General features: G+C 48.3%; 2 protein-coding genes across 2 annotated transcripts in view; one reads left to right on the top strand and one right to left on the bottom strand.

Annotated features, from left to right (window-relative positions):
- Positions 1–13820, top strand: part of RASGEF1A (RasGEF domain family member 1A) — a 247185-nt gene that overhangs the window by 20727 nt on the left and 212638 nt on the right. The gene's annotated exons all lie outside the window — the stretch shown is intronic.
- On the bottom strand, positions 9622–13636 carry FXYD4 (FXYD domain containing ion transport regulator 4). The gene is made up of 8 exons (XM_059899961.1): positions 13486–13636; positions 12025–12084; positions 11353–11385; positions 11211–11234; positions 10440–10514; positions 10298–10334; positions 9998–10035; positions 9622–9816 (listed from the first exon to the last, which is right to left on the bottom strand). Exons 2-8 carry the CDS (start codon positions 12062–12064, stop codon positions 9797–9799), a joined length of 267 nt encoding a protein of 88 aa, XP_059755944.1. The 5' UTR covers positions 12065–12084; positions 13486–13636; the 3' UTR covers positions 9622–9796.

Here is a 13820-nt window from a genome sequence, read left to right as displayed (position 1 = left end):
ACACATTGGGGAGGTGTGCTTTTTTGGAAAACTCAAGGTGCTAGATCCCTAATTCAAAGAGGAACATTTCTCATGTTTGTTCATTCTAGTTTATTTTCATTTAAAATCTCTTAGGTTAAGTTTAAGCTTTTTAAAAGTTAGTTTTGAAAATTGAGACACATTACTAATACTGTAGGAATTGGTGAGGCCTTGACTTAAAACTTTCTTTGTACTGTGATTTCCTTTTGGGTGTATTTTGCTAAGTGAAACTTGTTAAATTTTTTTTGTTAACTAAATTTTTTTCTTAAAATAAAAAGACTTTTTCACAATGACTGGCACAGACTATATACTCACCAAAAACTAGCAAAATGACTGGGTGGTTGAGAAGAATTTCATTTTACTACTGCATTTCAGTGTGAATTTTAAAATTTAGCAGTATGATTTCCCTTGTATTCTTAAAACGAGGCTAAATTAAACATTCAGATTTAAAAACATTAAATATGTTTTTTAAAATATATGTTCCATATATGAGTGGAAATGGTGACTACAGAGTATGAGAATAGAAGCCTACAGTCCCATCTTCCTGTGACTTGTGTTCTGTTCATCAGCCATTTGTAATGTCCTGTTCCCTTGCTTTATGCCGGGTGGCACCTGTTCATAGCTAGAGATTTTTAGTTTTGCATGCTACATACATTGAGTCATTAGCCACAATTTTATGTTTTTTTTTTTATAAGATGTGCTGATTTAAACAGTCTTTCTTCCATACTTAGGATTATTTCTAGAGCACACACTGCTGGGTTACAGTTACTGGTTATTGCAGGATACGCATATTCTCAAGTTAGAAACCTATTTCCAAATTGTTACTAGAAAATTGTCTGTCTGGCAGTTGGAAACAAGTTCCAAATTTCAGGTAGCTCTGCACACAGCGATCCATCATTTTAAACTTAACACATACACTAAAAGCGTCAAGACTTTAAAATGCGAATGAAGTTTATTAAAAAGAACTTTGCTTGATAGCTATTAACTTTCCCAGCTTTATTTTCCCACTTTAATAACTATACAATGTAGCCCAGTTATCCAAGTTTCACCAGTATTAATAGTATCTTTGTATGGTATCTTCATTTTAAGGCACTGGCCTCATTTACGGAGAAGCTGCTGTGTTAGCCAAGCCTCTGACGGTTTTATAGGTAGGTTGGAGAGTCTTAGGCCTTTCCTGGCTTTTTCGGGCTTCACAACCCCTCCCTGCCATTCTTCCCACTAGTGTTCTACAGACTCAGATGGCTGGAGATGGGGCAGCAGCATAACCCAGTAATGCCAGAGGCAGAACTGGGAAGGTCAACTGAGAGGACTGGATAGTGTGAGAATTGGGGGGCAGGTGAGTTGTGCAGAGACCACACATCTGCTCTAGGCTGTGTTCACAGTCTGCTCATCTCATGAGTGACAGTCCACTGTAGGGAAGCAAAGGCCATCTGGCTTGTGAGAAAGACCCAGAGAAACCCAGGTGGAAGACCTGGGAGTTCATGAAACCTGTGATGGCAAGGGCTAGGATGTGATTAAAAGACCAAGGCTTAATAGGACAGTGAAGTTTCAAGGAGTACGTTTATTCCCTGTAGATCTTTGCTAATTTTGAGGTTCAGATGTGGAAGGAGTGGGCTCCAAGAACCTGGGGTGGGAAATTGGGAATGTGCTAGATGCCCTTAAATCCCACAGTGACTCAAATTTCTGGGCCAGCAGCAGTAGCTACGGTGCCTCTTACTAGAAGACTTATCCAGAGGCATCACCTGAGGTATGTGGTTGGTAAGATAATATCTGCTCTCAAAGTCTGCTTGAAGAATGAGCTGGCAAACTGCTGGTAAGCCAAATCCAGCCTGCCGTATGATTTAGTATATAGTATAACTCATGAGCTAAGAATAGTTTCCAGTTGAGTCAATTTGATGGCAGGAAACCCTGATTAATTAGAATCTCTCCCAAAAGAATTCCATTCTTATTAGTAGACCTGTAGTACAAAATACTGCACTTAGTTTTTTAGTTTTATCAAAAAAAAAAAAAAATTTGTGAAAACTTAAATCTGCCTTGGCCTGCAGAATTTTTACTATTTCTGGCCCCTTAAAGGAAATGACTGACTCCTGTTTCAGAAAACTAGTATCAGGACTGAGTGGCACAGAAGGAAACTGCAGGGCCTGATTAGTATGTATGAACAGGAGCCGTAGCACACAAGGGGATCTTGAGGATGTTGAGCCAGAGGGTTGAATATAAAATGATTGATGTGGGGCATCTCTTGTGACTCAGGATATAAATTCTAAGCATTCTTGGAGCCCATCCTAATCTAGAGTTGATCCTTGAAGCTTGGAGACAATGGCCTACAGGAGGGAGAGATGCTGGGTGTTGAGAAAGGGGGTTGGGGGACTCAGGTGGGCATGCTAGAGAAGATTAGTATTTAAGGCCAGGAAAAAAAAACACCAGCTAAAAGATGTTCTCCTGGAAGGATCCAAGGACATTCCACTAAATTCGATAACGTGCTAGTGAGGTGCACCAGCATTTTGAGACATTAACGGAAGCTCTCAGCCAGGGTTGGCAGTAGGAGAAAATAGGGATAAAAAGATTCCAGAAGGGCAGAGATCAAGTGGTGGCAATCAGATGGTGAGGTAAGCATAATTGTCATGATGGGCAGCAAAACCCGAAAGGCAGGAGGAGCCTTGACCCTGCCAGATCTGTGAAGGCTATCAGACCTCTGTGTGTCCAGGGGTCATACAGGCACAGCTCTGAGGTCTGTTATATTTATTTCCAGAACAGAGCCAGGTCTCAGGCCCAGAGACCATCAACTGGAGTGGAGGAAGGGCCTGACATCATTGCAACAACTGTGTAATATTCTATACATCTCCTCTGAGGCTAGGGGTAGGAAATGACCCAAGTCTCATATGCTGTTGGATAGGGGGTCTGAGTTGATACTGATACCAGGGGATCCAAAGTGCCATCATGGTTCTGTTAAGATTGGGAGCATAGGAAGTCCAGGTGACATGGATCCCCAGGCCAAGTTCATTTCATTGTGGGTTAAACAGGTTTGCAGACCCCTTAGGTTATCTCTCTGAATGAGCGGGAAGGGGTACCCTAGGCAGTTGACAGATAACCCCACACAGGGTCCCTGGCTTGTGAAGAATCATAATGGTAGGAAAGGCCAAGAGGAACCTCTCGGAAGGCATTCCCCATCCAAGACAGTGAACAAAGATTCTGTGATGTGTGTGCAATGTCTGGGGTTAGGGCCATGCTGAAACGCGTAAAAAAAGGCAAGCCTAGCCCTGTTTATTTGCCTGCCTGTTCCCCAGAAAGAGCAGATGGATTCCAGCAGATGATAGCGAACGACCAGGAACTTAACCGTGTAGTTGCCCCAGTCACAGCTCAGTGCTTAATGTGGCGTGTTTGCCGGGATAGATCAACAAGCCTCTGGAACTTGGGAAGCCCCTGACCTAGCGAATATGTTCTTTTCAAACAGAGTCAAGCAAAAGATTTTTTTTAAATGACCTTATAACATGGACATCAGAACACATTCCCTGTCTTTCTCCAAGTGTGTAGTAACTCCTGTTCTCTGTTACAATACAGTCTGGAGAGACATTGATCACCTTGCCATGATCCACTATATTGATGACATGCTCATTGGTCTTGCTGAGGAGGAAGCAGTGAGTACTTGGGATGCCTTAGGAAGACACCTACCTGCGTGCTAGGGAGTGGAAGAATTCAGGGCTCTGCCATATCAGGGACGTTTTTAGGGTCTAATGGTCTTGGGCAGGGATTGGCTAACTAGGGTCCATGGGCCAAATCTGGCGTGCTGCCTGTTTTTGTAAATAATGTTTTATTGGTACACAGGCTTGTGCATTCAATTATTTTGTCTAGCCTGCTCTTGGGCTACACCGGCAGATAGATGAGTAGTTTCATCAGAGACCACGTGGCCCACAAAGCCTCGCAGACACTTACTCTCCGCGCCTTTATAGGAAATGTTTGCTGACCTCTGGACCTGGGCAGAACTGGAGCATTTCCTCCAATGGAAAGGTCAAGATACTGCGTCACTAAGAAAGAGGCATAACTGTTGGTAGGACCTTTTGGATTTGGAGAAACCTTATTTTACACTTGAAAATAGTGCTCGTCCCCAATTACCAGGTGACTAGAAGGCTGCCTGGATTCTGCAAGCTGCCCTGCCATCTGCTACAAAGGACAGAGTAGGCTCCACCCTCCAGGGATCTGTGTTCTAAATGGTTTTGTGTGGTGTCTCTGATGTCTCACTCCACAGTGGCAGCTCAGCCCCTGAGTGGTAGGAATCAACACCACGTCCTCTGCAGCAGGGAGCCGTTTACTATTCAAAAAGCAGCTCCTGGAGCTACTGTGCTCACCCTGCCCTGAGTGTTAGCAGTTGCATCAAGTCCTGAGGCTCTTTTACGGTATCTCAGTTTTGGTTTTAGTTTTTGTGTAAAAATTCTTGGACATTTTGTTAGACTTGTTTCTAGGTATTTTATTATATTTTAAATTTCTTTTGCTGAGAGTTTGTTCCTGGGACTAGAAATACAAGGATTAAAAAAAACAAAACAAAACTGGATTTTTATATTGACCTTTGTGGTCTTGCTAAAATCACTTACCTATGCTGATTTAAATGTAGATTCTTTGGATTTTCTACATACAAAATCATGCCATTTGCAAATAATGACATTTTGATTAATTTCTTTCTAATCCTATGTACTTTTTTCTTTGCCTTGTTGCAAAGAAAGGTAAGTTTATTTTTTATCATTAGGAAATGTGATGCTGAACATTTGGGGTCAGAGGGTATCTTATTGAAAGCTTTCAATAATATTTCTCCATTAAAATACTGACTGGTTTTTGGTTGCATACCCTTTATTTAGGAGATTTCCATTTACTTAAGGTTTAGTATAAATTTATTTTTTACTCGCTAGTAAATGTTGGATTTTATTTAATACTTTTTCCTTCTTGTGTGTCTTTATTCCTTTTATCTATCTTCCAATCACTCATTCTCTTCAGCTAAGTCTAATTGGTTAAACATCCGTTATGTTTAAGAACTGATGAGTTTTTAGTTGTAAAATTTTCTTAGTTTTTTTTTTTTACATAATGTAGAAAAATTAATTTTTTCCACAATTCTGGCGGCAAGAAGCCAAAATTAAGGTGCAGGCAAGGCCACTCTCCCTCTGAAGTCCCCGAGGAAGAATCCTTGCCTCTTATAGCCTCGGTGGCTGCCGGCAGTCTTGGTGTTCCTTGGCTTGCAGCTGCATTCTTCCCTCTCTGCCTGGGGTGGCACATGGCCTTCTCCCTGTGTCCAAATTGTCCTCCTTTTAGGGGGACACCAGTCATTGGATTAGGGTCCATCCTAATCCAGTATGACCTCTTTTTAAAATGATTATATCTGCAAAGATCCTATTTCCAAATAAGGTCACAGTCTCAAGTACTGGGGATTAGGAATTGAACATACCTTTTTGGAGGACACAATTTAACCAACAACACATAGGTTTAATTTTCTTCTGAAAATCTCCATATAGCTCATTCCTTGAACACATTACTCACAGTTTTTAAAGTCTGATCGTTCCAACATCTGCATCTCTGTGTTTATGTTGTCTGTCTGGCTTAAGTTTGTCTTTTATGCATGGATATTTTTGGTAGGGTACCGGATATTGTGTACTTAAGTTGTAGGCATAGGATGACTACAAGACCCATGTGTTCTTATTATCTGTGAGGGGATTGGTGGAAGGAATGCAACCAGATTTCTTAAAATTACCCTGAGAACATGAGAAGCCTAAAATGACCAATATGCATTTGGTGGAAATCATAAAACAACAACCTGAAAACAAGTAAATCTGTGAGCCCAAACTCAGAAAATTCTGCAGGTGCCGATTTGAATTTACATTATTGTAGGGGTAGGAGACCATATCAAATAATCAGTAAAATATAAGTAGTATGTGAATTAGGGCCGAGTACAAAGAGAAGAAGCAGTGAACAGTGATGAGAGGTCGAGTGTTGGTGGTACAGCTAGAGTGGCCCGGGCCCGGAGGCCTCCTGAAAGGGCCTAAAGGAGGAAGGGAATTGGTGATGCAGGGATGCTGGGGAATTGGGGCAATGTCCAGCAGAGGGAGGGAAGCGCAGTGCCCTGAGGTAAGGCTGCAGCCCAAGCTGTGTTCATTAATACAACACTGCCTGGGTCTACTACTCAGCAAAACAAAGTAATGAACTACTGGTTCATGTAACAATCTGGAGCTCCAGAGAATTATAGAATACTCTGATTGTATAACAGACTTATCCTTGATTATTTCTGAGTGCTGGGTTAGAATTTGGTTTATCTTCTAAGTGAGCTATCTCTGTAATGTTCCAGTTTTCTGTAATAAGCATGAAAGATGCTTGCATTAGGGAAAAAATAAGATTGTTTAAATAAAAAGTGGGGAGGGATACATAGTCCCCAAGAAGGTACAGTCCTTGGGGTCTCTCTCAGATAGTGATAAATACCAGAAAAGGCAGTATAGCCTAGTCGTTCAGAAACGGCTCAGAAGTAAGATGACCTGTGAGAACCTAGTTCTCTCCTTATGCACAGTGGGCATAATATGAATCCACATCACATAGGCTGCTGGGAAAATCAACATGTGTGAAGTGTTTGTAACAGTGCCCATATAGTACTAAGTGTTCAATTAAGTGGAAATTACCCTTTGCTTTCTCTGGTTCTTTCCTGGTCAGCCCCTCATCTAGGAGATGACAAGAGGCAGGAATTGAGACAAAGCCAGCCTCCCTACCCCCCCAGTCCCCTGTTCCCCAGGGAAAACAGGCCCAAGGAAGGGGTCTCTGAGACACAGCAAGTAATTCCACACAGTGAAGCCTGGGCAGAGCCTCCTCCCGTCCTATGACTGACTACCTTTCCCACTCCCTACTCCTGGGAGGGAGAGAGGAGAGCTTATTTCCCTTGGGAATCAGCAGCCCAACTCCAGGGCCCATGCGCCAGCCTCACAGGCTAACACCGACTCAGTCCTGCATGGCTCTCTCCTGCCACCTTCCCATCACAGTCTGTGACTTTTCCCAACCATGATTAACCCAGGCTCCCAGATGTCCTCCATGAGCCCCTTGCCCCAGCCTTGGACGGGAAGAATCAGCCTAAACCACCAGGCAGGAGCCTGTACTGTAGAAAGCCAGGCTCAGTGATTTGACAATGAGGGAGCTGCACACGTTGGGGGTATGGGGGTCGTGGGCCCCTTTGGGACGTGAGGAAACTGGCGTTTGTTCAGGCGAAATTGGACAGGCTGTTTGGCAGGCTGAAAGCAGATCATGACTGTGTGTAACTGGTCTCCACCGCAAAGCGGAGCTGGGAAACCAAAACGTTAAGATGGATGTGGAATATTGCGTCCAGAAACCCCTCTTCCGGGGCTGGGCGCCCGGGTAGGGATTGAGGCTGAATCTCGCGTCAAAGTGATTTAGGTTACCCTGGCAGCATGGGGTTTTCTTCTTACTGTTTGGATTTCAAACAGAGCATCTCACTGTTTATGATAGTAGGAACCCGAGTTTCTAAAAGAAAGCAGTTGTCAGTCACTCAGAAGGGGGCGTTCTGCCAATATCGCTTCCGCGTCTGCCACTCTAGCCCCACGTAAGGCCACAGACTTTGCTTTCTTAGGCGGAGCTCATTTTTACATTCTCCAATGCAACCCATTCACACCAGCATCCTCTTGTGTCCAAGGAGGAGAGGGACATGCATCCCACTCCCCAGGACGAAAAGGCGGGGTCGGAAGCCGCCTTTGGGCGGATGACGCTGCGGCGCGTCCACCGTCCCTTGGGCTCCGCGCGCCTGCGCTCCTGCCTTCTTCCTGCTCCCGCCGCGTGCGCAGCTCTGGGTGCCACGATTGATTCCCAGCTCAGGATGGGGCAAAATTCTCCCTGCAGTGGCCGCCCCCGCTTCCTCGTTGATCTCGTCACCTACGTACCAGTCACACCGACGTTCCTCTGGTCCTCAGAAGGCAAGAAACCAGTGTTCCCTCTACCAGGAAACATGTTTGCGCAGCTGGCCCCTCCCACCATTCACCTTTGAGGATTCAGCTCAGATGTCACTTCTTGACCTGACCACATCACCCACTGCTGCCCATGCACCCCAGCTGCTGCAGCACGCTTGTTTTACTTTCTTTATGTCATGCATCCGGTTCAGAATGCTGGGATCTTAAAGGCCTAAGAGGCCCCCCGTGGCTCCCTGCCACACTTCCCTCACCTATCTTGGACCGTGAGTGGCTGCAATTTCAGCCAGGTATCCTGAGTCCCACTCAGGTTCTTGGAGTTCCTGCTGTAGCTCTGGGCCAGCCTTGGAACTGTCCCCTCATCCTGCTTATGTGTACTATTCAAGGGCCCTAAACAGGTCTATGATCCTCATTTTTATTTATTTATTTAGGCCACACTGGGTCTTAGTTGCAGCACACGAGATCTTTGTTGCGGCATTCGTGTGGGATATAGTTTCCCGACCAGGGATTGAACCCGGGCCCCCTGCATTGGGAGTGCGGAGTCTTACCCACTGGACCACCAGGGAAGTTCCTGTGATCCTCATTTTTAGAACTCAGGGCCTGGGAGGGCTGCAGACCAGGAAGTGCGGTCCTCAGCCTCTAGAATCCCTTGCGCTGGCCTCCTGACCCCAGCCAACAAGTCTTGGATCCACTATACTTTGCAGAGGATCTAGTACCACCGTGGGAAATGGGTGGAAGGTTTGGAGCAGGTCACCATTAGAGAGCTGGCTTGAAGCAACACCAAGACAGGTGGCTGCCCCATCAGCCCAGACCCAGACCCAGACTGTGAGCCACTGCCTGGCAGGGACAGGGCAGACGTCTGAAGCCCCAGCCTGTCTCCGCCCCCAGGGTCACTGCCAGGAGTAGGGGCTGCTCTGAGTATGCCTCAGCCCCTCCCACCTTAGGGTATGGAGGTTGGCAAGCGGGGTGAGGCTGCAGGATGAACAGGCTGCCCAGGTGGGAGAGCCGTTTCCCCAGCCCCACCCCGTGCATGCTAGGGCCTTTCAAGTGAGGTATTCCAGGAATGGACTTTGGACATACTGAGACCCAGATTGGCATGGATGGGTTTTGGTTCTAAAATGCACTATTCAGGGCTTGCTGGGATGTTGCTTATAGTGGGGTCTCACGGGACATTACCTAGAGTGGGGGAAGGGTCCATGGGTTGGTCTGAGAATTTCATAGGGTTTTACTGGGGTGAGTTAGTGAAGAAAGTGCTGCATTTCCTGGGGTGTGTGAGCACTCACTGAGTGAGGTGGGGTCTTAGCAGAGGGCAAATGACTGGGGATCATTCTAGGTTACAGGATGTCATGGGTATCTGGGTCATTGGGACTTATAAGGTCTCCAGGCAAGGTATGGAAATTGTAAGGTTCTTTGATATAACGTTGAGGTGTCTTGCATCATGCATGGGTGAGGCAGAAGATCAATTATCAGGAGGTCCTCAAAGTGGGGGGCATGCTGGGAATGGCTTCAGGACAGACATGTGGCCACAGGATGCATCAGCAATCTATGGGACACCACCTTCCCCTCCCCCCCACCGCTGAGGGGCCTGGACTTTCCTGAGCAAGATTTCCTTGTCCCTTTCCAGCCTGCCTGTCCCTAACCAGACCCACAGAAGGTCATAAGACCAGAGGAGGGAGGAGAGAAGTTTAATTTAGAAATATGCTCTGGACAGCCTCCCGAGCATAAGGGAGCCTAAGGGCCCACCCTCGGAGAGAAAGGCCATCATGAAGGGTAAAGTCCCCCAAGGGGGAGGTGACAGTATGATGGGAGCTGGTGCAGGAAGTGCCGTGAAGCCGGTCCTGTGCTCAGCAGGTACTGGCAGAGCCTGTGGAGAGAATGGAGGTCAGGTCCTCACAAACTGGGTCACTCCACAGACACCCCCCTCAGCCTCAGGTGACCCCAAGGCAGGCTCAGGACAGTCTGCCTTACAGCATAACATTTATTAATTCTCAAATTATATGGCTATCCTGCCTGAGTGCCTGGAAGCCTCTCGAAGCCTGTCTCACCTGGAGTGATGAGTGGAACGGCTTTCTCGGGTAAGGAGCTGAGAAAGGAACACGTCAGATTAGCATCCTCAAGCCTTCTGTCCTTTTCCCCCACCAAGATTCCTGGTGCCACTTTACACAATACCAAGGGTCAGAGCTTTCCCTGATTTGGGGCCCTTCAGGGTTGATGATCTGTGAATGACAAATCCCACTGCAAGCCCGGGGACAGCCAGGGAGCTGTCCTCTTTCTCCAAATTGTAGGGCTTTACGGCCAAATAGCTCTGCTCTGCTCAAGCTGCACACAACAGGGCCCCTTCTCACCTGTGCTTATGATCTTGCTTGCATTTGCATTTGCCACCTGTGAAGGAAGAGACAGACAGTGCAAAGAGCCTGGGGAGCCTGAGGCACCCCCTTCCCACCCGCTCCCCACCCCCACCCCAGCCCTGCCAGTCCCACTGCTCACTCAGGGCGAACAAGATTCCAGCGATGCACAGGAGCGCTGCACAGATCACCCCGCCCAGCTGCAGGCCTTCCCAGTCTAGGGGAGCATAGAGAGTGAGCTGGCCCCAGCCGGGCTCCGCCCCAGCCGTTCAGCAGATAGTTATGACCACCTGCTTGTACAGATGCACTTACATTCCAGGCCACGAGAAAGACAAGCCAGTAAATACATCATGCAATATCTGGTGGGAACAAGTGCTAGGAAGAAAAAACAAGCAGAAGAGCACAGAACAAGAACGGGCTTTGAAGAATGATCCAGGAAGGCTTTTCTGAAAGGTGGCATTTGAGCTGAGACCCGGGGCACCTGAGGGCTGTGTTGGGGGACAGTGCCAGGCAGAGGGAGAGGAAACCTGCTTGGGGGGTTGTCGGGCAGCAAGGAGCTGGTCCTGGGGAAGGCAAGAGAGGGTGAGTTGAAGAAAGGAGATTAGCCAGGTGCCTCTAGCCCCTTTCCCCAGAAGTCTTCCTAAACATCCTGTGGGCACCTTACCTCCTTACTGGAATGAAGTTCTCCCAAAGACCACGTTATGTGTCGGCCTGTCACTCTTTTAGTTGACGACGACGACGACGACGCTGGTTCTTTAATCCCCAGTCTCAGCCCTATCCTGCCCCTCCTTCCCCGTTCCCTCAAGCCCCTCTCTGTCTACGCTGGGCTCCACATCACCCCTCACCAACCTCTAGCAAAGAGGTCCAGGATAGGCAAGGGTAGGGGTCGGGGGCAAGGGATATCAGCTCTTACCATAGTAGAAGGGACTGTCTTTATCTGCAGGAAAGAAAACATAAAAAAAATAAATAAGGACCAGAGCCAGGAGGCAGGATGTGGGGTCTTAGAGGGAAAATGTGGAGGCAGGGCCAGCAGGGCAGTTTGGGGTCTTACTCACCAACCAGGTCATTGGCTTCCAGGACGGGCAGGCCTGGGTGAGAGAAGCAGAGGCACTAGCTGTTAATTCATGGCACTGGTCTCAGAATGAATCAGCAGCCAGGACCCCAGCCCAGAGGCACAAGGACAGCCAGCCTCGTTGGGACTCTGGGGATGTGGGATGGAGGGACCCTGAGGTCACCGGTTCCTTTCCTCACACCTTCCCCAGCCCCAAACAGACCTGGGATTTTGTCTCCTACTTCCTGGTCTTTGTGCCCGCCCCCCGCCCTCCGTTCCCAGCCCCCCCCCCAGCCCTTCCAGCTATTTCTCAGGCTTCCTGCTATTCTTTCTTATACTCAAAATGGGATGGTGTGTTGGTATCTTTTTACCCTCTCCTGAAAAGCTTCCTACACAGGTCCTGGCTAATGCCCTGCCTCCTAAAGAAGTAGGGAATGCTGTTCTCTTCACGCCAACAGATGGTTAGCTCCCAAAGTTCCATTAACCAGGGTAACTTTTGCAATAGCTACTTCCTACCTGTACCGTTACTTCCTTTCTGTTTCTCTTTAAGTTGACAGTTTAAATGAAAACACATTTATTCAACATCAGGCCCCCTTTGTGAGATGCTGCCCTGGTTTTCACAGCCTTGGTGGGTGGGTGGGTGAGTGGCAGCAGCGTCACCTCTGGGAGGACTCACCTGCCAGCAGGAGGAGAAGGCCCCGGACCACTCCGTCCATGACACAGCGGCAGGCCTAGGCTGCAGGGGAAGAGGGCAGGCTGGGGTCAGACAGCCCCGACCGGCCCCAGGCTCACGGCACTTGGTGGCACAAATCTCAAGGCTGCCCTTGCTTATGGGGTAGACTTGGAAAAGTTACTAATTTGTTTCCTTGTCTAGAGATGATAATAGTAATAATGCCTCGTGGAGTTAAGTGCTTAGAGCAGTGCAGTGCCTGGGCATAGTAAGTGCCATATGAGGTTTTGTTAAAATCTGGTAATCAGATGCCTGACACACCATCAGGAGAGCAGGGCTGCTGTTCTAACTCAGGCTTTGCTGCCTGCCTTCCTGACCGCCCCCCCCCCCCCCGCTCAAAGGGCTATGGTCAGTCAGGCCTCGGGCTATCCAAAGATCTGGGCCTGGAGCACTACCAGGCTGAATTCCAAGATAGCCTCCACCTAGGGCATGCCCAGGACTCCTCTGAGTGAACAGCTGGGCAGGGGAAGTGGAGGCGTTGGGGGCAGGTGCCAGGGACAGGTGCCAGGGACAGGCAAGAGACTCCCACCGCAGCCCTGGCCAAGCCTTCCTCCAGGTAGCCCCAAATTCCACTCTCAGAGTACAGACTGCTGTTGGCAGGAAACTGCCTAGTGGGTAGGACATGGCTCCTTCTTTCTCCTTAGGGTGGGAACTATCCATATCTTCATTTACTAGTCCCTAGGGTGGCTGTGTCCTTGAGATAAGACCGCTACCAGCTTTCTGCCTATTGTTAGCCTCAGGCAGGCAAAGGGATGTCAGTGTTCCAGACTGCAACCCCAGTTATTACGTGCCAGAGAATTCCTCTCTCAGCCACTTAACAGCTGTGTGACTCAGCTGGGTTACTTAACCTCTCTGTGCTTCAGTGCCCTGTAAAAATGAGGGTAATTATAATAGCAACCTCATAAGGTTATGACTGAATTACATGAGTTATTATATGTTAAGCCTAAGAATAGCGCGTAGCACATAGTAAGTACTGAAACGTGTTACAATAAGTAAATGTACAAGTACACGGGTCCTTTTGCCATAGGGAGGAGGGACTATTAACACGCTCCTTGGGAACACGGGGGTCTGTTGGCTCTGAGCAATTTCCAAACCCCGCCCTCCTTTGGCCAATCTGTCTCTCCCTGCCCCTTCCACCACCCTGGAATTCCTGGATCGTGAGGGTCACAACTCCTCTTTACATATTCTTTAGCCAAAGACTGGCTCCTGTTCCCTCCAGCCTCCAACCCACCTTCCTTCCATATGACAGTGGGCACAGAGCAGGCAGCCTCCAGTCCTCCAATCCCCCAAACACACACGCGTTACTGAGAATACGCAGGCAGCTACCACCCCTTCCTCAGACTGGCACCCCCTCTGCCCCCACCCCTTTTCCTAGGAGCCCCGAAGTCCTGGCGGAAACCTGCTCACCTGAGAGCTGAGTGCAGAGAGCTGGTCTGAGGAGGCTCCTGGGGCTGCATCCAGCCCAGGTGTGTTCCAGCTTTTTAAGCCCAGCAGCCCCGCCCAGGGCAACAATACTATCGCGCCGAAGGAACTGGTCGGATTCCTTAAGATTCCTGCGGCTCCCTCTCCCCGGTGCACTCTTAAAGGAGACAGCTCACCTGCCACACCCGCCGAGCAGAGGGAGGGCCCAAGGCCCTCTCAGAGGCCAAGCGGAGGGTGCGGAGGGGGATGGGCCTCAGACCTGTCTCGTGAGGAGAAGGGGGCTTTCAGTTTCTTTAGCTCACCTAGATCCTAAACGAGGG

The sequence above is a fragment of the Balaenoptera ricei genome, chromosome 16 (genome assembly GCF_028023285.1).
Source record: "Balaenoptera ricei isolate mBalRic1 chromosome 16, mBalRic1.hap2, whole genome shotgun sequence".
Lineage (NCBI taxonomy): Eukaryota > Metazoa > Chordata > Mammalia > Artiodactyla > Balaenopteridae > Balaenoptera > Balaenoptera ricei.
This window is presented reverse-complemented; position numbering and strand designations above follow the sequence as displayed.